Here is a 27,999-nt window from a genome sequence, read left to right as displayed (position 1 = left end):
TCTTTACAGACACACAAAAAAAGTGACAACTTTATTGCACCTTTTTTAAATTCAAACGTGGTGCAAACGCAAATGTGAAGCATGTATTTATGGATCACTCGGCCTCTTGACAAAACACGTGTGCGCGTAAACACCCACCAAGGGATCCATTAAAGATGTCTTTTTAATACATTCATAACACTTTTTTTTGTTTGTTTTTTTAATACATATATAGCCAATTCAAGGTAAAATCTCTAGACTGAAACAGAGGGGCAAATCTTTACAGCATGGGAGGACTGTACACTTAAATGCATTTTGTATTATGAGTGGGTGGGGCAGGTCAGGACCGAAAAATGAGTGCTGGGTCCATTTTGGAGAGCTTTTCTGGATTCACATCAGTCTTTTGTAGTACAGTATTTGTACAGCATGTGTCTTAAATCAATCCCGCCACACTTCACATACGTATAGAAAACGGTTGTGGTAACATGGCGATGGCATACACTACATACCGGATGGCTTCCTGAGTCTCCGCCCAGTTTGTGGAGGTGACCGGCAGCGAGGAAAAAATTGCATAGAGGTATAATGAATCATTTCAACTAACATATGGAAGAACGAGCACAATGTTGAACTGTGAATTGAAAGAAACGACCCCCGCTGCAAAAACTGAACAATCAGAACATTGGGTTTTATCATTAGTTAATTTAAAACTGCATAATTAAAAAAAAAATAGGATTATAGAACAGACATGACTAGGCGGGGGGGATTTGTAACTACACTGTAGCTATGGTATATGTGGCCGCAATTAAATCCCCCCCAACCGTGTCATCATGTATGAGTCTCCATGGATTTGTGGACCTGAATTAAAAATAATAATTGGTCCTTAAAAACAAGCCACTCGGCGCAGCAACATCCGCAACAAAACAACTCATGGGCTGATAAAAGGTATAAAATCATAACATCGTTTGCAAATCCCCCAAAAATGTATAAATTATTCGGATTCTATTTCACAGAAGGAGCTCCAGTGGTACGGAGTTGTATAAAATGGGCCAACAAAACAGCATGAAAAAAAGTGAAGACTGAAGCAGATGATAAAAAAGGTGGTCCATCATTCCTATTGTTTATGATTGGCTCATTATTCAGAACTTAGAACAAAAAAATAAAGTGGAAGTTTTGTTCTCGTGTTTTTGGTGTCGTTGCCATTTCCAGTCAAAAATGTGTCAACGATGCCCGGCGAAGGCTCTCTTCCCGCCGGGCGTCACGGACCACTTGTTGCGACGATCCTGGATCTGCTGGAAAATGCTGCCACCGCTGCTGCCTCTCCACCTTTCCCTCTTGAAGCTTTTTGTTTTCTTCACCTGGTTAAAGTCAGCATAGGATCCCTTTGAAAAGCTTTTCCATATCATTTATACATATGTGGCATACAGTAAAGCTGATGTTTACAGTAGAGGTTAGCGATTCAGAGCTTTGGGTTCATCTGTAGCTTTTAATACTCTTTTAAAGGCAATCAAATTTAAGATGTGGTCAAAATTATTAACCTCACAAGGCAGATTGATAATTGTGACTAGGCAAATTTGTTTTGGAAAGGAGGGACTTGCTGTACAATACTTCGAGCTGATTGGACGATGCGGCATCTTTGCACGTTTGTTTTGACCAATCAAGGCAACGGATGAAAATGTCGTATTCCGTCTTGTCTAAGGTAGAGGGGGTGGAAGCACGAACATCTTTACCAGATAAAAATGCACAAAACGCATCTCGCTGTTCAAATTCAACAAGGCAACAGTGAGTTATATATTATTTCAAGAAATATCCTTGTTAATCTGTGGGAAAATGATTGCAAAACACTGACAAAATACACCACTGTAATTTATTTATTCCTAATAGCTAAGATGCTACTATTTAAAAATCATTTGAACAAATCTACACTGAGACAGTCATTAAAATATATTTTGTACAAAGAAAGGCCTCTCCCTTAATCTATAAAGGCCACTTCGCTATTAAATTTTACACTCCTCGTATACGAGACACCTTGTATTTACTAACATTACAAAATTATGGATAAAGGTTTTTCCTAATTTAATGCCTGTTACATAATATTTACAAATTAAGTTGTACAAATAAAGGCCTGTCACTGATAAAAGCTTTTCTCCTGTAGAGATATAGATGCTAGAACAGAGGTTATGCCTTGATTTCCCTATCAAAATAAATTAAGATAGTCAAACAAGTATCTCACAATGAATTTGCACAAACATAGATCACTCCTCTAATAAATGGCTTACTCTGGGAATCTGAAATGCACAATTTTTTTTTATATACAGTTTTACTATGAACAGATGGTGACTACTTACTAACATTCCAAAATGCATTTCTATTGTAATTTCAGGCACTTTCTTATGCATGTAATTTTTTTTCTTTTTCTACTGTTATCATCACAAATTTCCTCTGTCATCACTAGTGCTGTATGTTAACAAAAAATAAATAAAAAAAATCCAAAGACAAATCCAATCGCAGGAGTGCAACACACTCACCTTCCCACTGTCAAAGTCTTCATCCCACTCGTCAATCACAGTGTCACGCTTGGCACGGCGGACATCTTGGATGGCATCTAGACTCACAGCAGAGACCTCTCCGTCCCAAGTGAGGACTAGAGCGGACAAAGAAAAGCCGTCAATTAGGGTTCAACAATTAAGAATGCAATTATATTTACATAGTGTCTTGATAATTTCAGTGCTTAACTCATTCACTGCCAGTGCAGATAAAATTGATCTTTGACGTGTATGGCCGTCAATAGCAGTGAATGAATTAACAAGTGCAGTGCACGTTTGTCATGTTTATGAAACATGAAAAGGCGACATGTTATAGTCACAGATTGGTATGCAGTATTGTTGCAATCTGATTTTTGACTTGTTTATGGCACATTTGTTCGATAGAATTTTGTGAAATTTCCATAGTTAACACTGAAAAGACAGCAAGTCAAAGTGTTTAGTCAGTGAACAACTAGTTAAAGTTGATAAATAAACTTTTATATTATTTAATAAGTTATTTGCTGTTATTTTAGCATAAGCCTAACCTATATGATCAAATAAATTATGTACAACAAGTGTGATATTGTTTATTGGAATACACATTTGTGGTTGTTAAAAAATATATTGTAAGAGGCCGTTGATTTTTTGTTTTTTTGTTTTTTTATGTAAATCACAATATTGACGAGGGTGGTTGAGGGGTAATCTTGATTATTTTTCAAAATCATTCAGCCTGTTTTTCCACAGAGCCTCTCTCACCGCAAGCGCCGTAGGCTTTGTCCGAGGAGTTCTGCATCAGCTCCTGCACCACGTCGCTGCTCTTTTTGCCGTCCCAGGACAGGCGAGCGACGGCCTTGGCCGGAGTTTCTCCCGACGCGTCACTCGCAGGCGTTTGACGTTTGTAGCCGTCCTTCACCTGGCTGTCCCACACCACCACTGATGCTGCAAATTACAGGAACATAACGGAATAACTAACATGCCATTTTTGTTTTTACTTCTTTTTGGCGTGGATGTACGTACCAGTACTCAGCTTGCGTTGCTTGTCACCCCCCGCCGTGTTCTTTTTGGGCGGGGGCTCCGATGCGTCACAGTTCTGCCCCTCCGAGCAAGGCCAGCTCTCTTCTTCCTCGCTCCTCACCTTTTCTTTCAGTCTCTTTTTCTTCTTTTTTACTTTCACTTTCTTTGTGAGTACCATTTGTTCGCTCGTCTTGGCAGAGGCATCGGTACGGCTGTGGCTAAATGAGAAATATTATTGAAAAATTACTTTTTAAATTGCTTCATTTCAGCCCCATGTAAGGGCCAAATTCACTAAAGGATTACGCCGCCTTGTTGGGGCGCTTCTTCTTCTACGCCGCTGCAGCAGCAGAAGAACCTTTATCCGATCTTCTATTATGTGTTTAACACAAGTCAGGAAACAAAACACGACCACAATTTGTTTTCCTCGATCTTCCTTAATCTCCTGTTATTTTTTTTTTCTACACCGCCAAAGCAGCAGTGGCCGAAGAGGTAGCAATAGAAGGAGGTCATCAGTGTCAAGACAAAACAAGCTTGAGGGACACAAATTGCGGTCATATTTTGCTTCCCAACGTGTTAAACAGTTTTTCATTTTCCAATTATTAATGGAACGCAAGACTTGTGAAAAACTAACCACCTATTCTGTGAAATGGTTAATTTCAACTCCTCCCTGAAAAAAATGTCAATTTATGTTGAGCGATTATGATTTTATAGGACGTTTTATGAATATTTTTGCATTAAGAACTCTATCGGCCATTTTGGACAGTAACGTGATCATTGTGATGTATCGCGTGCATAAAATGGGACTTCAAGGACGCATCTGTTGAGGAAGGACGCATCTGTACTTGCTCCTGCACTCGCTCGTGAATCTAACTACTTGTTGATTTATTGCATTGGGATTTTTAACTACATTGTTGCAGAATGCCTGGCGGGAAAAGAGCTGACGAGATTGAGGAGATAAAATCTTCTCTTAAAAAACTCAGTGGAATGGTTGCCGAATTACTTGAAATGAAGAAGAGCATTGAGCCACTTCTTCAGGAAATACAGCAATTGAAGAAAGAGACACAGGAAAAAGATCGACGCATTGTTGCCTTGGAACAAAAAGTGGATGATTTGGAGCAAAATCTTCGTATCAACGATGTGATAGTCACCGGTATCAAGATCAAGCCGCGCCGTGGCCCTTTGAGAGCTGCGGCTAGCACGAGCACGGAAGATTCTGACCAATATTCAGGGAACGAGACTGTGGAACAGCAAGTGACACTTCAACTCAGAGATTTGGGATTAACTGTTGATCCTGCGCACATTCAGATGTGCTTTTCGCTTCCAACTGGAGGGACACGACCACCGGCAGTTCTGATCAGGTTTGTTGACAGAAAGAAAAAGATTGCTCTTCTGAGAGACCGTCACAAGCTTCGTGGGAAACATGTCTACATCAACGAAAACCTCACCAAACGAAATGCTGACATCGCCAAAAAGGCTCGACAAATGAGAAAGAATGGACTTATCGAAAGCACGTGGACAAAAGACTGCCGAATTTTTATTCAAACTAAAGATAACTCTGGTCAACTAAAAACACGAATCGTGAAAGGAGCTGAGGAATTGGCAGCGCTTGAGAGACAACAGTAATTCACAATATCACAACAACAACAACAACAACAACAACAACATCACTAATTACCCAAAGCTGGAGTTGTATATGATTATTTGCTGACTTTGCCAAGGCTAACTCTTGTTTATACACCTGCATTGATAACATGTATTGCTGTTCCCGTTTGAATCTAAATATTGTCTGGCTCGAATTCCGTTTGGACATTTGTTGTAACAGTCAAGGCTACATGATAAGGCTGTATTGTGGCTCCAATGAATCTGCTGTCAATACGCAAAATGGGGGTTGGTGGTCTGGTTCCTGGAATGCAGCTGGCGTGGGCCGCTCTGCTGGGTGAGCTAGGCTAGGCAGCGCACAGGAGTCATCAGATCCACAACATGCTAGCAACCAGTGGTGCTACCTGACCAGAATCGAGTGCTGAAATTGCTTGAATCGCAATGGGCAGAATGCAAGCCGATCTACTCTTCTGGAAAGCACAACATGTGTGAAAGCTGATCCGAGGTCAGCGAAGACCCTACTGGTGAAAGAGAAGAATTGCGCTTGCCTTGGCTGCTCGCCTGGCGGGGTGGGCTTGCTGGCGGCGTCTGGGGACCGACTCACCAGTGCCAAATGACTGGGACTAGCCACAATCTACACACGGACAGTCAAGATGAACTGAGCGAGCAGTGTCTGGGATAGTATTGGATGGATAACGATAAAAATTCATGACTATTCTAAATAATGTATATGATTGATGCGTTATAGTAATGGGTCGATGGGGACGGGTCTCGAATAAGCTTCGGCTTCTACCCGTCAGCCCTTCTTTCGGATGTCAATGTTGCAAATGATGTGATGTGATTGATGTAAACTGTAATGTGTCCGAAAGGAAAACATGAATAAACAAACAAATAAATAAAACAAAATACACATTGAATGACATGGCTGCCAGTGACAACAAAGAATTCACGAGGAATTATCACATCCCACGGCGGATATCAAAGGTGGAATTGCGCCTTACAACAAAGAAGCACTTCTTCAAAAGCAGTACAGCCACAGAGGACTCGCCAAAAATTTCTTTCCAGCCGAAAGCTGGATGAAAGTGACAGATCCAGCCGGCCGGCAAGTCGAAGTCGACTGTAAACATCCGGGTGACTTTTACTCTGCTAGGCTAAGCTACATGTCATGTGCTAAGCACGCTTTAGCCCAGATTAGGAGAAGCCACCTCCCACCTCCACAAGGAATGACATGAAACCGGATGTGCTGATGATTTTACTCTGAACAGAATTGGTGCAGTATTTGGGATAGAAGACTGTCGTTTTCTTGCCAATTACATCAGTAAACTGAACGACGGCTGCTGCCGTTTACGCATGGGATCAGTCATCACAATCGTGTAACCAGGATGGTGGCGTTCACCACAGTATGATGCCAGAGATATTTGCACTTTTATTCTTTATACACAATGTCTAATCCAATACTGGAAAAGGAGTTATAAGTCTTGTATCCCTTTAAACATGAAACAGGAGATGTCTCATTTCTGTTCAATGGATATAAGCGAAATTGCCTCCTAGTGGACGGAGGAGTGATAGCCTTTCAATGTGTGAATGCTTGAGAAGGGTCCGGCTGCGGCCGGGATATTGCTGTCATTCAAAATGAGAACGCACATTTGCGGCCGCGGCTGGACGATACTGGAATGTTTAGAACTGCTGTGTGTGAATATCAAAAATAAATGTGCGTGCCGCTGATCCGCAAAATCAATTCACATGCAGAATTGAATATTATAATTGAAAGGTCATGATAATTGCGCATACATGTGAAAAACATGTAAAAATTGTGAATATGTTTGTGTGAATAATTTTGAGACAAAATTCTGCCCATAGTCCAAAGCCAGATGGAAAAGGCTCCATTTCACCCACAACCCTCATGAGGATAAGCGCTACGGGTAATAGATGGAAAGATTCTATATTCCTACATTTAAAAACGCCCTACTTTGAGTAAATATATAACTTCTCTCACCTGTTTGAAGGTACACATGGTGAATTTATGTCCTGCTCCAGCATCATCTTTTTCTTCTTTCTCTTCTTTTTCTTCCTCTTCTTTTTTAAGAACAGGCAGTCCGCCACATGGTCTTTCCCATTGGTCTGACTTATCACCTCTGTGGTAGACTCTCGCTTCTGTTTCAGCTCTTCAGATACTTGATGGCAGGAGAGACTCCACATGCCGCCCTGGCACCAGTCTTCCTCTTCTGGCTTCGTCGGCTCAAGATGGGATGGGATGCTTTCTCTCGCCACGGTCTTCTCGGCATCTTCTTTCTCCCTCTTTCGCTTCTTCTTCTTCTTTTCGCCGACGGGGTTCGATGGCACCTCTGCAACAGCACCCGTGTTAACTTCTATCTCAGAGTGGCGGCGCTTCTTTCTCCTCCTTTTCTTTTGGTTCACATTTTGAGTTGGAGGATCATTTGGTTCTTCTTGGGGGTGGTGGGTGGACTTGGGGCTGTTTTGCATAGGACGGTGGAAGCCGTTCAGAGAGGGGCTGCCGTGCAGATTGAGCGGCGTGATGGGAAGGGACTGTTTCAAAGGTGATGAGTGGTTTTTCGGGGAATGGGATGACGCACTGGAAAGAAGAGTAATTGGGTCACTTAGTTGGGTTTAATTATACATTTTGTGGAATTTGTTTTCTCAATTTTTACTGCACTTTGAACTTTACAGGGGATCTTAATTTTTCTTCCCTAAACTTTTCCCTACCAAATAAATTAAAATAAACAAGAAAGTCCCCACCTGTGAGTTTTAGGCGTAGCGGCGAGGTGATTAGGGTGATTTGGATGAGGGGTGTTGCCGGACATTCGTCGCGGAGCATCAATGCTGCTCGGACTCCGGCTGCGAGCCTGCAGTTATCGACAAAAATAAAAACTTGGTGGTCTAAAAGAAAAAAGTAGCCATGAATGTGACAAAAAAGGAGAGAATTAAATTAAATAAAGGAAGGGGGATGGCAGGAAAAGATGGAGGAGCAGAGAGGAAGGGGGCATGGCAGAGAACAATTAGAAATGGTTAGAAAAAAAGAAGGTAAAAAAGGAAAAAAAGACAAACCATAGACTTTGTGGTTGACTTGTCCATTACATTCACTAGGAAGGATACGTTAATGTATAATGTGACATTATGCAATCGAGTCCAGCCGTGGAGGAAAAATGTGTTTCAGTATGTTAATCACATATGTACATTTGCCACATACACACTGCTTTACTTGATACTGTAAATAAATACATAGTGGAGATATTTTTGCTGCTTCTGTCGCTTGCTGCTTAAAGGGACAGTAATGTGAAAAATCAACTTTTTGGAGCTTTTAGCCATGTTAAAATGCTAATTCCTCACCCAAAACATCACCGAAGTGGCGTTTTCCTCCATTCACCCAGCTATGAGAAATTCTAGGTCATTCTGCGCTCCAAGCACCAGCCCCTCCCAACTGGTGAAAACCAGTGGGTGTTCATTCTATGACATCATTAAGTGCGGCCCCACCCCGCAACGCTTCTGCAGACTAAAAACATACCCACTTTCACATCCATGCTCGTAGGATAGTGCTAAAAGTAGCCTTTAACAGTAAACATTCTGTCCAAATAAAGCAATCAATTATCTTTCACATTTGCAATGACAATTGGCCGTCTTGAATTCTGTTGTGGGTGAGTTAGCGTGCTCACGCTGTAAGCAGCAGGTCACGGGTTCACGGCCCACTCAGGGTTTTTTTTTCCTTTCTTCTCTCTCTCTCTCTCGCTTCTTCCCTCTCCTCCCTTCCTCCTCCATTACGATTTCTTGCAGCAATGAGCTGTTTTGTTTCAAATGTTTATTAAGAATTGAACATCCATCCAATTTCCATATTTAACCCATTTTAGGCCGGAATCGCGTGACCGCGCTTCTACCTTTGACGCCGGGAGAGCAGATATGTCATTATGTTTTGAACAATTCTTGGTCTCTTAGCCGATTAAATGCATCAGAACATGCACGAGAGGGTGACATGGGTCTCGTAGCATGTCCTGGAAATTTTTTAGAGCATTGATGGTTGACGCGGATTTGCGGAAGTTATGAAATAACGCGATTGACGACGGCGTGGGAGGAATTCGAGTCAGTGTAACAAGTCGACAATGACATACTGTTAAGAAATGTGTTTGTAGACAATGTGGATGTTGAAAATTTTGACTGCTCTGTAATGGATGACGAATATTTACCACTCAATCCCCAGAGTCGAGTCTCATGGAAAGCAAAGTCAAAGTCAAGCCTTTCATTAAGTTTTTGTCACGTCAGTCGTAAGTCATAAAACTGGTATCTTACGTCAATTCCAGTCCAAGTCATGTGACTCAAGTCCCCGACATCTGCCACTTGTTGCTTTGGCATGTATCTGACAAGCCTGGCAACCTCTTTCACTTCTCCACAAGGGGTAAACTAAATTACTATTTTAAAAGTACCCATGTATGCTGCATTTGAGAGAACTGTATAGCCTGACAATGCCGTACTCTGACTAAGAAAAGGGCCTCGAAACAGAAGAAGTTCCTGCTTGTGAATTCAAATCTGATGTCACGCAATAAAAGTAGCGTCAATCGTTAATGTAAATTATTAAAGTTCATATTGAACGGTTGTTCGGATATCATCATTGATCACACACGTTCTCCAAGGAAATTAACTCTATATAAGTCCACACATTGTATATTTGTATTTCTTTCTTTAAAGTTTAGCCTATCACTCACACTCAAATGTTGGTCTTTATGCTTAAAAAGGGAACTTTCAGAAAGTCTTTCTAAAACATTTTTTTTCCCCCAGGGAAAACAGAGTTTTCTATTTCAACTCTGTTTAAACAGTATAACATGTTTGATTTTATTGCCGTACTTGTGCTAGTTTCTTTTTATGCTGTGACAAACATGAGTGTTACATTTCACACATACGGCTGAGTTTATTTAAGTGGGATATTTTCTAGTTTAGTGGTACGTAAAAGGATGAATGCCTAAGGACAGTTCAGATATATAGTATTTAATTTTAAAATTAAATACATTTATATTTAATCTTTAATCTTTTAATGATGTGCAATACATAGTCATTTCAGTCCAGTTTTTTTCCCTTGTTAGTCCATCCATCCATCCATCCATCTTCTTCCGCTTATCCGGGGTCGGGTCGCGGGGGCAGCAGCTTCAGGAGGGAAACCCAGACTTCCCTCTCCCGAGCCACTTCAACCAGCTCCTCCGGTGGGATCCCGAGGCGTTCCCAGGCCAGCCGAGAGACATAGTCTCTCCAGCGTGTCCTGGGTCGTCCCCGGGGCCTCCCACCGGTGGAACATGCCCGGAACACCTCCCCAGGGAGGCGTCCAGGAGGCATCCGAACCAGATGCCCGAGCCACCTCAGCTGGCTCCTCTCAACGCGGAGGAGCAGTGGCTCAACCCTGAGTCCCTCCCAGATGACCGAGCTTCTCACCCTATCTCTAAGGGAGAGCCCGGACACCCTGCGGAGGAAACTCATTTCGGCCGCTTGTATCGGGGATCTTGTTCATTCGGTCACGACCCACAGCTCGTGACCATAGGTGAGGGTCCCTTGTTAGTTTTACTAGTAATTATTTCCTATTTAATTAGTGTGAACTTCCAAACAGTTTGTGCTACAATTGATAACAATTGTATTAAAACTGAAACTCAACTATAACTTCTGTCCAGTACTAGGCCTATGACTGTAACACTGTTCTATTGTATCAACTTGGATGGGAATGTCATTCACCTTCTTGGCTGACAGCGCCAGCTTCTTGGCGGGTGGCGGCGACATGGTGCTGCTGGTGGCTTCCGATGTGATGTTGTTGAGGGCCGGAGGTTTCATCTTCGCTGTTTTCTGCTCATCCGCGCTGTGAGAGCGCTCCACGCTTTTGGCAGGAGACACAGTGCTGCTGGAAGCTTTGCGAGGGGTCGAGGGCGCACCTCCCGCCGGCGCACTCTTAGGACCCGCGATGTCCTGGTTGATAGAACAATAAGCAACAATTCATTCAAACATGCTACATAAATTAGTTTGCACACAATAATCTCTTTTATTTTGTTAAATAAGAAGTTTTCACTAGTTTTATTTATTCTGTTAATTTCCGTTAACTATAATGACCTTGTTGCTGGCAGACAGCAGGCGGCCAACATAAGGACTGTGACAGTTTTGTCTGAAGTCACAGAGACGCCGCAGGAGTGTTTCAATGTTAATGACTGGTTTTATGATTATACATTACTATATTTTCATTAGAAAAGAATTCATCCATTATTTTTTATATATGTCTTTTTATTATTTTATTGCATTTTATGCTTTGTTTTAACTCCACTTCAGCTGGGAGAGACTCCAGCTCACCTGTGACCCTAAATAAACTGGATGCAGTTTCTAATTCAGTAGCACTATATTTCTTTTTACTTCTTCTATGAATGACATGCCCCATGTTTTAAAAGTCAAATATGGCTCTTCAGCACAAAAGTTCGCCCACCGCTATGTAGCTGCTTAAAAGTAAAGGAGTAATGGTGGACTTGCCTTTGACTCAGTGGTGTCGGCAGATGAGGAATCAGACAGAGACTTGAATGAAGCAGACGCAGTGAGCCCTCTGCCACCATCTTGCTTTTTGTCTCCCTCCATCCTGCCGACGCTAGTGCTACTGCTGTTGTTGTTGGACGGCGTCGGCGTGCCACAGCGCGACTGGCTCTGAGGAGACGGCTTCTTCAGCTTCTTGAAGGGCTCCTCGATAACCGTGGGCCCGCTGGATAACTTGGTGGCGCCGTTTGAGGACGACGTCCAGCCGGACAGCCGGGCCTGCGGCAGCGGCTGAGTGCTCACGCCGTTTCTGGCGACCGGCAGGCCCAAACCGCCATCCATGGAATGGATCTTACGCAGTTGTGCTGGCTCAAGTTTCTGGTAAACGGACATGAAAACGTTATTTACTCAAATACAGTGGTGTATATCCGTCACTCAAGAGAAAAACGCCTCCCTCTAAAAGATAGTTTTTATGTACATGTATACTGATACAGACAGATGTACCTTTGTGACCTGCGGGGACGAAAGAGGTCCATTTAGATTAACGCGCTTTATTGGCTCTGACGAAACGCTGTTCTTCCCTGAATGCAACATTCCCTGTTTGCCAGTGTGTCCGTCTGCATTTTTCTTTGTTTCGGGGATCCTTCAATAAATAGTACAAAAAAAATGTATCAGTGAAAGAGTATTAACAGTAACACTTAATTGAGGCTTGCAGATCAGATGTGTGCAGCTTCTCACCTCAGGTAGAAAAGCACGTAAGCCTGCTGGTTCAAGACCACCTTGATGTTACTAGAGTGCACCATGGAGTCGTTCATTTGATACCATTGTCCATTGCTTGCCTACAATACCACCAGACACAAACAAAATTCAATGACAGTATTTCATTTTACCTGGGGCAACCTGGGCCAGACAAAAATAGGTATAGTGTGTTTGTTGAGGTCCCATGTAGTACACCAAAATAACCAAATTGTTATAAATCCAGTGCAATTAAAAATTTAAGTCAATGTCTTACGTTACACGTTTGCCTCTCAGAGCTGAGGTTCAGGATTTGAATCTTTTTTTCCCCAGGTACACTGACTTCCGCCCACATTCCAAAAACATGCTGGTTTGGCTCATTGAAGCCTAAATTGTCCATAGGTGTTAAAGCAAATGATTGCCTGTCTATATGTGACATGCGATTGGCTGGCAACAAGGGTCCTACAGTAAGCCTTTTTGAGTGGTGGTCCTCTCAGGCCACCATGAGGCATATCGTGGTGGCCCGAAGAGAACTGACACTAGCCATGTAAATTCATGATAATAAATTTACATTTTGCGTCTTTTTACAGCTTTATTTAAGCCTTTAAGAAAATATTATTACCTCTGTGAAGTTAATTTTTTGTATGGTGTGTTTTTTGCTGTACAAAATTGAACTGAATATTTAACATTTCACATTTGTATTTAATCTGACATGCAAAAAATGTGTGCGTGCAGCACAGCAAAACATAAATGACCATTTATTGAGAATTAATCGATGTAAATGGACGCATAATATTAAATATTTTCTTTTAAAAAGTAAGAAATTGTTGACTTCGCCGAATTTATTTATTTATGGAATTTGTACTGGCCCAATCACGCCAGAAGCAGTGAACTTCAGGTGGCCCAACAAAGTACTGTAGTGGCCCTAGGCCACTGTTAATGTAGAACCCTTGTGGTGACCATCCAGGGTTTGCCTCACCCCTCCCCCAAAATCAACAGGGATGGGTTTCAGCTCATCTTTATGCGGCTAAGCTCAGAAAACGGGTGGCTGTCACAAGCACAAAATTATTTAAATGCTGGCCAAATTTGTTCATTAACTCTTTGACTGCTAAAGACGTTTCATGATGATTAGTAAAATTCCAATGAATGGAATGCAATCTTTCATTTCGTAGCCACTTTGTATATGTGGTAAAGGCAAACAATATTCTTTTTGCCTTGAAAGATGAGTTAAAATGCTCAAAAGCGGCTGGCACTGTGGATTTTTTTGTTTTGTTTTTATAACGCCTGGCAGTCAAAGAGTTAAAGGGAATGATTACTTACTGAATGGGTCTGTTGTGGCTGGATATTAAACAATATTATTGAAAACGACATTATTTAAGTTGTTTGTCCCTGATCCTGTTGGACAATTTTGAGGAACAATTATTAAAGATTTCAGCACATACTAGGATATTAATGGTCATTCTAAGCCACTACACATTCAGAACATAGCATATGAATTATGTTGGACACATTTTAAAAAAGCTTTATGACTTGACTTGTCCATGTTGAGCTCAGTGTTGTAGTGCACAGCACACACCACTAGGGACCAGTATGCTGCAGCATTAAAGTAGGCTTTTTATTAAGCTTCATGTTTATGTAACCCATTAAAGGTTAAAAACTCAAGGGAAAAGTAAAGAAACATTTATTAAACATTTTCTTATTTATATATGCACTACCATTCAAAAGTTTGGAGTCAGACAATTTCATGTTATCAATGAAAACACAAGGCGCGTCTGAGGCTTTTGTCGATTTTTAACGGTGAAGCTGGTTTGAGTCATGGTCGCACCTTGACGTAGCAGTAGTAGTGTCCAGCGTGACAGCTGTAGCCAGAGTGAACCAGGACGGCGTAGAGTCCATACATGACGGGATCACCTGAGCTCTGAGACATGTAGGGGCGGATGTTGAGGAACTCTGGATAGCCAACATCCTAAAAAAAAAAAGAAAAAAAAAAAGGCGGGGGGTAGAAATGTGAGACGTATGGACAAACTGGAGCAGCCCTCCAATCTTGAGAAATATTTGTCGACCTTTGTTATTTTCCCTCCGCTGAAGTTGGCAAACCTCTTAAGGGAAAGCGTCAGCACATTTGATGTTCGATGGACGGTGAAACGCTTTGTCGCTGGCACTTTCTTTTTGCACCTGCAAGGGGAAATGGGGGAGTTCTCACTCATCTTATAATAGAACACATATAGACCCGGATTTAGACTCACTTGGCACACATGTAGGCATTTTCTCCACTCAAAACATCAGGTTTAACAAAAAGCTCCAAGGCTCGCACGATATTGACAGCTTGCTAAAAGACAGAAAGAAGACAGGGCATGTTTCTACACTCAGCTCAAGACATTTCAAGCTGAAATGAATAAATTAATTCATATTTCCTATTAGGGGGTTGAACAATTAAAGATTTTTTTTTTGTAGTTGTACTATGATGTTATTTTGACATCTTTAGATTGATTTAACTTCATATATATTTCCAAGTTTAGAGATATTAGCTGTATTAGGTCAGCTCAGTGTGTTCAGAATGCCATTGTAGGTACAACAGACCTCATGCAATTTGCGCATTGTAATTGGGTGCACTACATTTGTTTTACAAAATCTAGAATGAGTACAAATGGATTTTGAAAGCGAACACAGTAAAAGTTCGATACGTCTGTCTCCGAAGATTCATTTCATCATTAATGTTCATTTTCACTATCTGTTGAAATTGTACCGTATGATGGGAACACAATATTAACTAAACTGTTTAGGAATAAAACCTTTACTTCATTTTTTTGATTAACATTTGTACCAACTACACTAATGTGATTTAATGGGGGCCCAAGTGCTTTTTTAGGTGATACAGGAGCAAACGGTTTGAGAATCGGCGTCAAGAGGCTTTTAAATACAATGCCAGATAATTCACAGACATGAGTGCCCATTCATGAAATCACTGCTTAGAACTTTAACTTTCCAATTCTTCAGTTCCCCCCTGCAAACACACCCAAGCATTCCCAGTCACTGTCCTCTTGTCACTGCACCTGTTTTCCAGTCACAGCGGACTCAGGACTGTGGGGAAGGCTACTAGGTGGTGTCAGTGATTTTTCTATACAGGGAGAAGGTGGTGTTGCGCTCACATATGCACACACTGTGCTGCATCCTCCAAAATTCAATGTGTTAACTTGTATGAGCAACGTGATTGGTATAGTCCAAATCACTTATGTTATTAGCAGGTGTTTTCCACATGGTCCTAGTACTTGTCCCACATACATTTAGTATCTTGTTACATTGACTTTGGACGGCAAATAAACTGTACAGGACAAAAACTGCTGCGCTAATGTGCAAGGGACCTTTCCCCCTGCATGTAGTTGTAATTAAAGGGAGCCCCTGGACATTTTTTCGCTTCACATGCCATTTTCATGTTGTGTTCCATAGGATAGTGATTGGACATCATAGCCAGGTAGACTAACGGCAATCAGAATAGCCCACGCTTATGAGCCAAACCGCTATTCTCATGCACAACCATCTTATTTTTGCACTACAGTAGACTCAGTTCTCTGCTGCAAAGAGCGGTCTAGTCCAATGTCAGTTGTAGATGGGCTATAGTTGCAAGTCCTCTGTAAATTGGCCAATTGAGATGGCAAAGGCTCATTATTAGCTGTTAGTCAACTCAAAGCTGGATGTGGAGTAATAAAGTCGACTAATCAGTTGAACCCCTAGTTCCTATGTGAATTTTTTTTTCTTAATTACAATTGAAAGTCAACTGGAACAGCTAGCATTCCCCAATTGAGGTGTCATTACTGCATCTCTAAATTACAGAAAATGAAATTACAAGTGTATACGAGAATATGTGTTGGAACATACCCGTATCTCCACAGCAATGTCCAGGTAAGGGTCGTATGTATCTGACACACTTTTACAAATGGAACATTTTACTGCAAAGAGAAAAAAAAAAAGAATTGAATGGATCAATCAACTAATTGATGTGAAATTTTCTTCCCATGAGCATGATCAATACCTCTTGACCGCAGGTAGCCTCCAAAGATTTGGTGCACTAGTGTTGTGGCCTGTGTTTGCCTATCAAGCCTACACAAAATAAGACCCTTCAATCAATAATGTTCTTTGTTTAAAACGAAGCTATGGACCAAAGAAAAAAAAAAAAAAAAGGGGGGGGGGGGGGGGGGCTTACTTAGGGTAGCCGTTGAGACAGGCTTTCTGCATGGCGTCAATGGTGTACCGCAGGAACTCGTGCGCATCTTCCTGGCTACCGAAGCGGAAATGTCGGGCGATTTCTGCACAAAAACGGCACGTTTGAATGAATTGTCCATAAATCACTGCAAATGACATATTTTGAACTGCAAGCTCTCATTATAGCATTAAGCATAATAAAAGTTAAGGCATGAGTGTGTCGCTCAGAATGGTGATTCGTTAATGACTGCCAAAAGAGCGCAGTTAATCTTAATGCAATGTCACAACAACATACTTCAAAGCAAATTTGGGGCACCCTTTTCCGAGTAACCCACCCAGGATGCAACCTGCACTTTAAAAAACAAAACAAAAAAAACCATAATGAAACATTTACAGTCACTTAGTGAGTTTTAACAGACTCATCGCATTAGTGCTAATGTAGCTCGGAAAGCTCTGAGCCCTTCCTGGAGGCACAAGAGTGAGAAAAGAGTATCAAGCCGGTCGATATTTAATGCGCTCATCGCCGCATTCCCAGCAAAGTGTCATTTCACATACAGCAATAAGTCACGTCCAGTGGGTGGAAATCTAAAACGGTCCCCCCCCATAATAATTCAATAATGATGATGTTATGTTGTTTTTTCCTATGGTCTTTTCAGGAGTATTTTTGTGCTAAAGCACCCAAGCCTGCAGTCACAAGGAGACGGAGAGGGCACTAGAGGGAAAGATGGTGGGGTGGGCGGTGGTTATGGAGACTGCAGCAATAAGCAGGTAGTGAGGGGAGAGTGTGTCATTGTGGGGGGCGGGGTAGTCCTTTGGGAGTCTAGCACCTAAACTCACATCTCATCTCCCTCTCTCCCTATACAGCACCCATTTATTCCTTCCTTCCTTCCTTCCCCAGCCTGCGTCCGTATAATGTACTGCAGTGTGACGTCACAGTGATGTGTCATGGCATCAACCAAAACGGATTCAAGTGAAGGCGGTGGTCTCACTTTTCAGGTCTCTGATGAAGGACACGGGCTTGATGGCGTTGCCCGTGTTGGCAAATGTCTGGATGATGTGGTTTTGCATGACGCAAATCATACAGAAGCCCGACTGGTGGCCTGGAAGAGCACAAAATGCAAAGAAATCTATCATTACATTCAAATTGATTTCACTGTGGTATTGACACATTTGTGTATATATCCTAAATGTAAACTAACATTTTATATACTATAATCCTTTTTTGGCACTAGAGTGACACAAACTACCAGATAGAAATTCACTGGTTTTAAGTTATGATTTTATGTTAGGAAGCATAGTAGTTTGTGCAGCTGCCTCACAGCCAAGAGGTCTCAGGTCGACTCGGACCATCCTGTGTGGAGTTTGCATGTTTCCCACTTGCTTGCATGGGCTTTCTTTAGGCACTCTGCCGTCACGTTTGAAAACATGCTTGTAAGAGTGACTCAAGACTCCAAATTGTCCATAGATGTTAATGGTTGTTTGTCTAAATGTGCCCTGTATTTAGTTGACGGCCAGTCAAGTATGCATCTCTGCCTTCCACCCGAAGTGTGCTAGGATTGGCTCTAGCCACCCATGTTATTTCATATTATTCAAAAATATATTGAATAGGTGCTGGAATACACAGCATTTGCGAAAATGAGATAAACTGCGGAGAGCACAGAGAAAATAGTTTCATATAATTTTTGCTAATTTACGAGCGTCACAAGATAAATTGTGTTACCAACACATTCACTGACGTGTATCATGTAATGCCGTCTCCGGTTGTCATGGGAACGAAAGCTGTACTTGACATTGGATGGTATAATTCCGTGTAATTTTACACATTGCGGGAAGAAATGTATAAGGCATCTCCTTTAAGTGAACGGCTCGCAGGTTTGCCTCATAGCTCCAAGGTGTGAGGTTCAAATCTTGGTTCTAGCCTTCCTGTGTGGAGTTTCCCATCCCCATGTTTGCATGGGTTTCCTCTCCCACATTACAAAAACGCGCATGGTATGTGTGAATGTGAGTATGAATGCTCGTTTGTATATATACATCCTGTAACTGTCTAGCAACCAACTCAAAGCTATAGAAAATAGATTGATTGATTGAAGGATGGGTGCCTCCTTTAAGGCCAAAGAAAAACAAAAATGTGGGTTATGTTTACAATTAAACACTCACAGACGCGGCTGTGCTCCTTGGAGAGCAAGTAGTTAGCGAGCGGCGGCGTGTAGGTGAGACACTGCACGGTGGAGTTGAGGAAGCAGGTGTTGCCCAGGTTGTGGAGGCCGGCCCCCACCCTGTACACCCGCTCCCACTTGAGGGCCAGCTTGTTGGCGGGGAAGAGCATTTTCTGCGGCGCAGCAATGCCATCGCCTTGGCCACCGACCGTGTTCTCTGAAACTAGACACAATCAATTCAGAATAAAAAGATCATTATGAAGCACAGAGTACAATTGAAAATTTAAAGCAAAGAAGCGTCCCCTTTGTTTACCTTGCCTCTTGATTGGAGGGGGCTCGGCCGCCTTCTGTCCAGACACGACCTCATTTCTGGGATTGAGGATCACGTACTTGTTCTTCAGACTATCCAGCTGGTAGGAGAAACCCTTGCTGGCAGGCTCAAACTCGATCTTCTGCAAGAGGACCTTCTTGGCCGAGGAGGCCAGCAATTTGCTCAGGTCGCCATCATCGCCCGACTCCTTCCGACTGGGCTTTAGCGCCTCCTTGAGTTTGTCCACAATCGGCATTGTTGAAACATCACTGAAAAGAAGGATTGGTCGGTTATGTGGAATGGGTGGAAGAAAATGAGACAAAAAGTTCAAAACTACTTGACCTAACAACATGGCTAGTTTAATACCAGATACAAGATGAATTTCAAACAACTGATTTTTTTTTTCCTCTGAAGAAAAGAAAAAAAATAATTTTACTTCCTTTGCAGCTTCAATGGCAGCAAACAAAGGAGCTAGTTCACTGAAAAGGAACTTTTGTCGGTCATTTGGAATTGCTTCAGGTTTGCAACGTCAGTAGCAGTAGTCAGATTAGCCCGAGTGGAATAATTATCCCTGCAACGCTTTGAAGGAGGGAATGCGTCCACTTTTTTCTTATCAAATTATTTGAGTTATTCGATTAATCGATGCAGCTCTCACTTACATAAAAGCCGTCTCTGGCATAACAATAAAACAATCCAAGATAAAATAGAAAGCATTATTTCATTTTGTGCCATCATAGACGGAGGAACCCTGGTATAGGCTGTCTATTGTATTATGGTATGTCGGACAAGGTTCTCCAATATGGAGGACCAAAAGTGCCAACATTAAATAAATAAATACACTATTAAATAATTAAATTAAAGTGTCATTAATTAATTAAATGTGTCATTAATTAATTAAATTCATTATGATTTTTAATTTATTTATTTATATATTAATTAATTTATTTATTTATTCCTTTATTTATTTATTTCTCTATTTAAGTATTTCATCATGGTCACTGTGTTGCGGTGTTTCGTGAATTTTATCTGTCAAACTCGCCCGTCAGTTAGTGGGCGGAGCTAAAGCCTGATTCACTCAAATTTTGTCTCATCGACTGCTTCGTCCTGGAGTGGTTAGAAACATAGCGGCTTTGGTGATGGATTTTTTGCTGCTATAGAGTGATCGAGGCTTGTTGTTGTGCAAAACCAACATCAAAATAAAAGCGATATTTCTTTTAATTGTTTTCGTATGTTTGATTTTTATTCCATGTAGGCAACAGCACTTTTCATTTCAGCGATTTTTTTAAGCGCTCTCAAAATAAAGTTGAGCTGAATTTAAATTTGCTACTATTGTTAGTCACGTTTTACATACATAAATGCAAATTTTGTTTTGTGTTTTTTTTTTTGTTGCAATGTTTTGATCGCTTTGGTGATGTTTGTTGTTAGACTTGCAGCAGTTGTTCAATAGAGCATTTTAGAAAGTGGCGGACTGGCCACTGATCTCTATGTTAAACCGCTTTGTTTGTGCTTTATCTTGTTGTGCCTTGGGAAGGTTTTTTTTTTTTTTTTTTTTTTTTTTTAATTGAGCAATTATACACAAACAAACAAGGCACATTTGTATCATCAAATGACAAATAACTTGACACGGACTGAGCATAAGCATTATTGAACATTGAAAATAAAAGAAAACAAGGAAAAGAAAAAGCAATTGGGACACAAACGTGAGTGGCCCTGTAGTTCCTACTTCCTTTTCTCCGTGACTGGGCGGAGTCACATGACTAGTAGGAAATGCGGAAAAAAAGTGTTTCCGTTAAAATTTTGCAAAGTACTTCCATTTCAGCACGTCTCAAAAAGCACCTCATGAAAGCGTAAATCTAATGTCTAATGGAAAGGCACCTATTTAGGTGAAAAGCGCCACCCAGCCTATCAATCGTGTTTACTGGCTACTCACTCCGCATCATTTGACTATTCTGAAATGGATTTGCCTTGACTTGATGAGCAGATTGACCAATCAGGTGTTAGGACCCGCCCACTAACTTTGACGGGCGAGCTTGACAGATAAAATAAATTCACGAAACACTGCAACACAATGCCCATGTAATAATTAAATAGAGAAATAAATAAATAATCATAGTGAATTTAATTAATTAATGACATTTAATTAATTAATGACACTTTTATTTAATTATTTAATGGTGTATTTATTTATTTAATGTTGGCACTTTTGGTCCTCCATACTCCAAGTCCTCCAGAGCCCCCACAGCTGCATCAAATGACCAGCTCGTTAGCAAGCACTGCAGAAGTCTGATAAGTTATTATAACTGAAATCTGAGGCCCCGCTCACACGAAAGCTCGTTTCAGTGTACCCGCACAAGTTTATTACTGTTTGGACAGTTCGTCCACATGGCGGCGTGGTTTCGGAACTTGAAACCGATAACTTTTGGAACCGGGCTGACGGGCTCCAGAGTGGAAAGAAAGATTTCGAAACTCACCCCGTACGTTCCAATGTGGACACCACACTGTAAACGGGATTAATCCACTCCAGTAATGATGTAATGCTCGCCTGACTGCGCACGAACTGCCAGTCTGTCAACACCAATGGCGGATAGCCGTGCCGTCGTCATTTTGCGCAACCTCCTTAGCTTGTTTATGTTTTTACAGCAAAATGTTTTGCGTGATGTTGTTGTACTTGAATTACCCGGCATGGTCACCTCTCCTGTGTTCGTCTCACTAATCTGTATATATTACTGGATAGCCGATAGCTCATACACGCTCGTGCAAGCCGTTGAAGCGACAGGGCAGCCATCTTACACCTCCCATCTCACGAGCAGACTACTTTTAACTACTTTGAAGACCCCTTTTCTTTTATCGCTCAGTTGCTAGACCCCTGTTGCTTCTACTAAGTACTGTCTCAAATATTCTCTATTTCCGATACTATAAAAGTATAGGATCGTATCCCGAAAAAAGTTCCTTGGGAAGGAGTAATATGGCGGCCTCGCAGCTTCAAAAGTCTTGGCCTATCGGCTATTCAGATCAGTGTTTGATCTTCTTCGCCAATTCTTCTTCTACGCTTTCCGTTAACTCCCTATATCAGTGCTACAGCACCACTCCAGACTTGGCATATATATTACAGCTGTTAAACGTCCTAAGCGTCTTCTTTTGGACACTCGCAAGTCTTGAGACGGTTCTGTCTGTACAAGATTTATTTGAGGAATGAAGCCGGCTTTGCTTCTATGTAAACGGGGCCTGAGATTTGGCCTGATAATTATGTATGCAAACATAAAGCTTGATATCAGCATTATACATCACTCAATGACAATAATATTGTACTTTCCATATATATTCCATATATAATAATATATTTACATAATATTATACTAGGAACGGCTACGACATGTAGCAATTCATTGAAACAAGACAATACTTTTTCTAAATACATTAAAAATGATAGTTGATGTTAGCATGTTGGCTTCAGTTTTTTTATGTGGCCCCTGTGCAAAATTAATTACCTACCCCTGGGTTAAAGTATGGTTACAGTCCCTTTCAAGACAGTGTAAAAAAAAAGAAAATACACTAAAAGCTTGGCGTGCGTATGCTTAACCATAATCAGCGTCTACCAGTCATTGAATAATCATATAGCCTGGCACCATTGTGCTCAACATCAAATGTAACTATCCTCTTTTTCCTCATCACTCCTATACGCACGGTATAGATCCCCTTTGCAGAGGACGGTGATGTCACTAGAGTGGGGGTGGTGGTGAATAAGAGGGCCTGAACATACGCACAAGGACGTGACGACCTTCCTGTGCCACCGTTACTGATACGGAGGGTGACACACGGCCCAAGGGTGCAACAACAGCGACATTGCTACACAATTTAACAGTCGTCCTTTAATTACAACTAAATGGTTATTCTAAGGACTGAAAAAGGAAAAAAAAAAAATGTGCAAAGGCACTGAACAGAATCATTTCAAATTCATCAGTCTCTGCTGCTTATAGAAATGATTACCACAGAAAAATATCCGGCGAATGTTTAGAATCATGCTTCAAAAATCCCAACTGCTTACTTATTGTGCTTACTTACCAACACATTGCCGATAATTACTGGCGAATGATGGATAAACACACAAAAATTACAAGCTGGCAGTTCCCAATCAGAATTGGCTCTTTGCACAGCTCGACTACTTCCTGAATTTAATACCACTCCTTTATGAGGTATATTCCATGGAAGAGGCAGGATTTCCGCGTTTTTGCACATCGGCTTTGATTCCGGTTCTGGGTTGCGACGTGTGGGCGGCATTCCAACACTTGCATCCCCCACCAATGCGCCCAACCGCGAGCTCCCGTCGATGGACGGGAGCATGCAGGGCGTCTCAGTCGTGAACCGGAATCAAAGCTGATGCGCAAAAACACAGAAGTCCCGCCCCTTCCGTGGCATATACCCCATTTCCTATCTTTCACTGGACAAACTGATTAATCCAGGTGTGTCTGGCCATTGTTATCGTGGTTACCGAGGTCAGGCACACCTGGATTAATCATCTCGTCCAATCATGAAAGACGGGAAATGGAGTGGTACTGCGTTCAAGAAGTAGTGGATTTGTGCAAAAAGCCCATTAGTTGTTGTAAAGTGCTCTGATCACGGTTCTAAATATTATTCTTTGTTTGTTATTATTATTTTACTATAATATACATTTTCCAGGACCTTTTATGACAGTTCCTCTGTAGTTTTATTAGTTTGCACTAGTAGATAAACACAATAATGCTAATTTCAACCGATACCGATAACCAATCATTTAGAACGCGCCGATGTCGACAACCAATAATTGTTTGCACAATTAACTTGAATACAAATATGCTTTCAAGTCCTACTATAAGGCCAACATGTACAAATACATTGAAACATTGTGTAAAGCACCATGAAGCTGAATTTTATTGATATATTTTCTTCAAAGATGACCAGTAACAAATTTTGAGTTTGCCAAAACACAACAGACATGTTTTAAAAGTGCAACAAAACACTGCTAGGGCAACATTTTGGGGAGACACAGTCAAGAAAGCCCACACTGGCGACTGCCATGGCGCCACGATGCATCTTCTGTGAACATGAGGTCACGTGCTTTAACAAATATGCAACACTAGCACACCTTTATTTTTAATATTTCTCTCTGGCTCATTTGAATGATTTTTTTTTTTAAGTTGTTGAGTTTTATATATTGAAAGGTAATTGGGGTTTTTTTAAACAAGATTTTACTATTAAACAAACAATGAAGAACATTTACTACCACCCAAATAAATAAATAAATAAATTAATTAATTAATTACATTTAACAAATTTAAACAAATAAAAAAAAGAGAGGACAAAAGAAAATTGGTACCGTTGAGTACCGGTATTGATTCCCAGGCACCGAGTATTGAAACAGTACCAGTTCAAGTGTAAAAGGTACCCATCCCTACTCAAAACCATTTTTATTAAGTTTCTGCAGTTCACTTAATTTCAAAGCACGTCTCTGCAGTTGACACTATTATGGCCAAGAGGACGCATATATTCTCACATCATCCCCTAAAGACTTATATATATATATATATATATATATATATATATATATTAGGGGTGTTTAAAAAAATCGATTCGGCGATATATCGCGATACTACATCGTGCGATTCTCGAATCGATTCAAAAAAAAAATCGATTTTTTTTTTTTTTTTTTTTTAAGAACTCAGAATTGTTCATTCGGTAGTCTTACCGATTCAACGTCTTATCATCATTGCCTTTTTTTTTTTTTTTTTTGGTGTGTGTGTGAATCGATTTTTAAACTTCCATTTTTAATCGAAAAATATTCAACAAAACGTCTGACTTCGGGTTAGGATTCACACCTTGAGCATGGAAGAATGTTATATGAACGGAACATTAAGCCTTAATATTTTATTTTAATGCTGTTCAAACATGAAACAGGTTACAACCTGTTTGATATATATATATATATATATATATATATATATATATATATATATATGTATATATATGTATATGAAAAAAAATCGCAACAATCGACTTATAAATTCGTATCGGGATTAATCGGTATCGAATCGAATCGTGACCTGTGAATCGTGATACGAATCGAATCGTCAGGTACTAGGCAATTCACACCCCTAATATATATATATATATATATATATATATATATATATATATATATATATATGTATATAATGTTACCCGAATACTCTGTCTCCAAAAAAACGAGTAGGTTACGTCTCAAAGGGCAACCGAGGTAAAAACTAATCATGCAACTGACTTGTTTATTGGAGTCAAAAGTCACTACCAAACCATACATACAAACATAAATACATAAAAATTTGCTGAAAATAACATTTAAGAGCTATATCTGGAGTATAACCCAAACATATATGCAGTTTGGCATTTGCCATTTTTGTGGAACCTATTATCTATTATTTGATGAAAATTGATGCAGTTTTTGTGCCCAAGTCAAAGCCATGAAAGAAATTTATTAACCGTGGTGGAATCTTAATGTAGACAGTTTTTCACATGCATTTATTTTTTGTGTGTGTTAAAGCCAAAAAGTAAAGATTTAGACCAGGGGTGTCAAACATACGGCCCGCGGGCCGGATCAGGCCCGCAAGTGGGTTTAATCCGGCCCGCGAGTTGATTTTGTAAAGTTAAAAAAAATAAATAAAAAGAATGTAATGTCTAATTAATCAGCCGGCCACAATCAAAACATACACATTTGTAATTTCACAAGCAGTCCTCAGATGAGTAATGCAACTTGAACGGGGAATCGTCATCCTGGATGTCTTTATTTTGCACTCAAACTTTTTTTTTTTTTTTTTAAATCATACACAGACATAAATGTGTTAAATTACTGGTAACACAAATAGATATGACAAGGATTAACGTGCTTATAACATTATTAACACCCATGCAATGCATTCTGGGAACAATATATATTGAAAACAGGTCAATTTAACACGTCCGGAATGTATACCGGCAAAGTGTTGCCGCATTCCATTTGCATCCGTCTTATTTTTCGGAACAATATGATTACAGATGAGCTCCGTAATTTAGGGCTGGTCCACGAAAATATGCGTATCAATTATGGCAATTGTTTTTAAGTTATATACCTTTATTTTCCCGATTCAGCCCACTTGATAATATATTTTCCTCCATGCGGCCCCTGAGCTAACATGAGTTTGACACCCCTGATTTAGACAATACCACTCATCTATACGGCCTGCGTGCATATCAGCTCACTGTCACATCAGTTCGTGTTCACAGGTTACTTTGACTAGTAGTCTAAATAATACTAATGACGAGCCTCATGCGAAGGTGGGTTGTTTGTGTTGAATAATTGAACTACCATGGATGGGATGGTTTTAGTATTCAGAGTTCAATAGCGCCTACTTGAGGGAAGGAGCTGAATACAAATGTAAACGCCTTGTTAATAGACTTGCAAAGCGGGCTGGATCCAAAGATCAAACGCAGTCATGTTACACACAGTTGTGGAGAAGCAGTAAATGACAAGATGAGGAGACAAAGACGAGTCATGACACTTTGCTCTCCACAACAAAACTGGTTACAAAGCAAGCTCTCCCTTCAATGATTTCATCCCTTTGTAAAACTCAACCACGTTCCTGTATAGAGCTTCAAGCAACATGGCTGAGAAGACATTGTTCAAATACTTTTAGGAAAAGTTGACTGAGTGAACTCGACCAAATGCCTACGGGAAGGTGTTATGATCCACTGAAAGCATGGTTTAACTTGTCGGCCAGTTCCAAAAGAGATGTTTGTTTGGCGCACTCCCTTAATGGGACAGATAGGCTACCTGGTCAATGTCTCACCACCACGGACTTAAGGTCCCCATATAGACCCTTCCAGCTGACGTCACTGTTAACAAATTAAAGTTCATAACTGACACTCCCACTTTAGAAAGCAGTGCGATCAGTCATGAAGCACAGGTACATAAATTAATATACAAAATAATAATTATAAAAATAACTATTATCATGTTTGAAGCGATACTGAAATCGGCTTCAGGCACCATTTGTCTGATATTGAAGACATGCATATGCTGTATGTCTGTCTGATCGTCACCAATCACGTCAATTCATTGCCTCGCTGACCTGCACCCCAGCCGCCAGCGCTGCTGGAATGAATTATCGTTATTACGTAGTAATTAATCAAATGGAATCACTTTTAAAAAATGTATTTTAAAAGGTGTTTACCGGCCGGTTGCAGGCGTTCAAAGACCGCGACGTGTCGGGCCACTTAGCGTGGGGTTAGCATGCTAAATTGCTAACCTAAAGCAAGCCCTAATGTCGACAATACATGGCGTCAGAGGGGCGACGAGGCGAGGCCATTACGTCCGCGTTAAGTCTAAAAGCCCCATTGGGTTGTTTTTTTTTTTGTTTGATTGTTTGTTTGTTTGTTTGTTTGTTTTTTGGGGGGGGGGTGTCGTTGACTTTGAGAAGTCGAACATTTTAGCGTGTATCTAACGAGAAGGACGGCGTTGGCTAAATAGCTAATCGGCTAACGTGGCGGAGCGGTTTCGAGTAGCCTTCCCTTGCTGCAATGTGGTCACCATCTACGCGTCCGCAAATGCCGAATGACATTACTCAAGCGAAAACAAGGCCATAAGTAGTCTTTTATTTATAGGTGGTCTTTACGGTCTCACCTTTGTAGCGCTCAAAAAAAGCCTTGAAAACGGAGAAATCCACCTCCTCAGAGATTGCTTCTCGGTCTGCTGGTATTTTCGCCCATGCTGCATTAAGAGAGGGAGGTGACGAGGCCGATGGACTCCAAGCGAAAACCAATCGGCGAACAGATCCCGCCTTGGTTACAAGATGATACCCAATCAGCGGCTACATAGTCATTACGCTGACACGTGACGTGTGAATGTCGCTGTTTACTATTTTCAGTGTTCATTATTAACAAAAAGGGCCAAAGAACAGTAATTACTTCTTGAAAACTATAGTACTGATCAAATTTGATC

At 40.9% G+C, this 27,999-nt stretch overlaps 1 protein-coding gene across 1 annotated transcript; it reads right to left on the bottom strand.

Moving 5' to 3' along the window:
* Nucleotides 1-2: 2 nt before the first annotated feature.
* On the bottom strand, nucleotides 3-27,829 carry usp36 (ubiquitin specific peptidase 36). Its single transcript, XM_077496914.1, has 20 exons — nucleotides 27,682-27,829; nucleotides 19,017-19,282; nucleotides 18,705-18,926; nucleotides 17,537-17,647; nucleotides 16,549-16,651; nucleotides 16,378-16,445; nucleotides 16,224-16,294; nucleotides 14,594-14,676; nucleotides 14,411-14,522; nucleotides 14,173-14,313; nucleotides 12,351-12,451; nucleotides 12,117-12,255; nucleotides 11,616-11,990; nucleotides 10,839-11,066; nucleotides 7,872-7,978; nucleotides 7,111-7,707; nucleotides 3,519-3,733; nucleotides 3,258-3,440; nucleotides 2,505-2,620; nucleotides 3-1,334 (listed from the first exon to the last, which is right to left on the bottom strand). The coding sequence occupies exons 2-20, from the start codon at nucleotides 19,267-19,269 to the stop codon at nucleotides 1,197-1,199; spliced, it is 3,363 nt and encodes a 1,120-aa protein (XP_077353040.1). The 5' UTR covers nucleotides 19,270-19,282; nucleotides 27,682-27,829; the 3' UTR covers nucleotides 3-1,196.
* Between the last annotated feature and the right edge of the window lie 170 nt (nucleotides 27,830-27,999).

Source organism: Festucalex cinctus, chromosome 1 (assembly GCF_051991245.1).
Source record: "Festucalex cinctus isolate MCC-2025b chromosome 1, RoL_Fcin_1.0, whole genome shotgun sequence".
NCBI classification, from domain to species: Eukaryota; Metazoa; Chordata; class Actinopteri; order Syngnathiformes; family Syngnathidae; genus Festucalex; species Festucalex cinctus.
The sequence above is the reverse complement of the archived record's forward strand: the minus strand, read 5'-3'. Positions and strand labels throughout refer to the sequence as shown.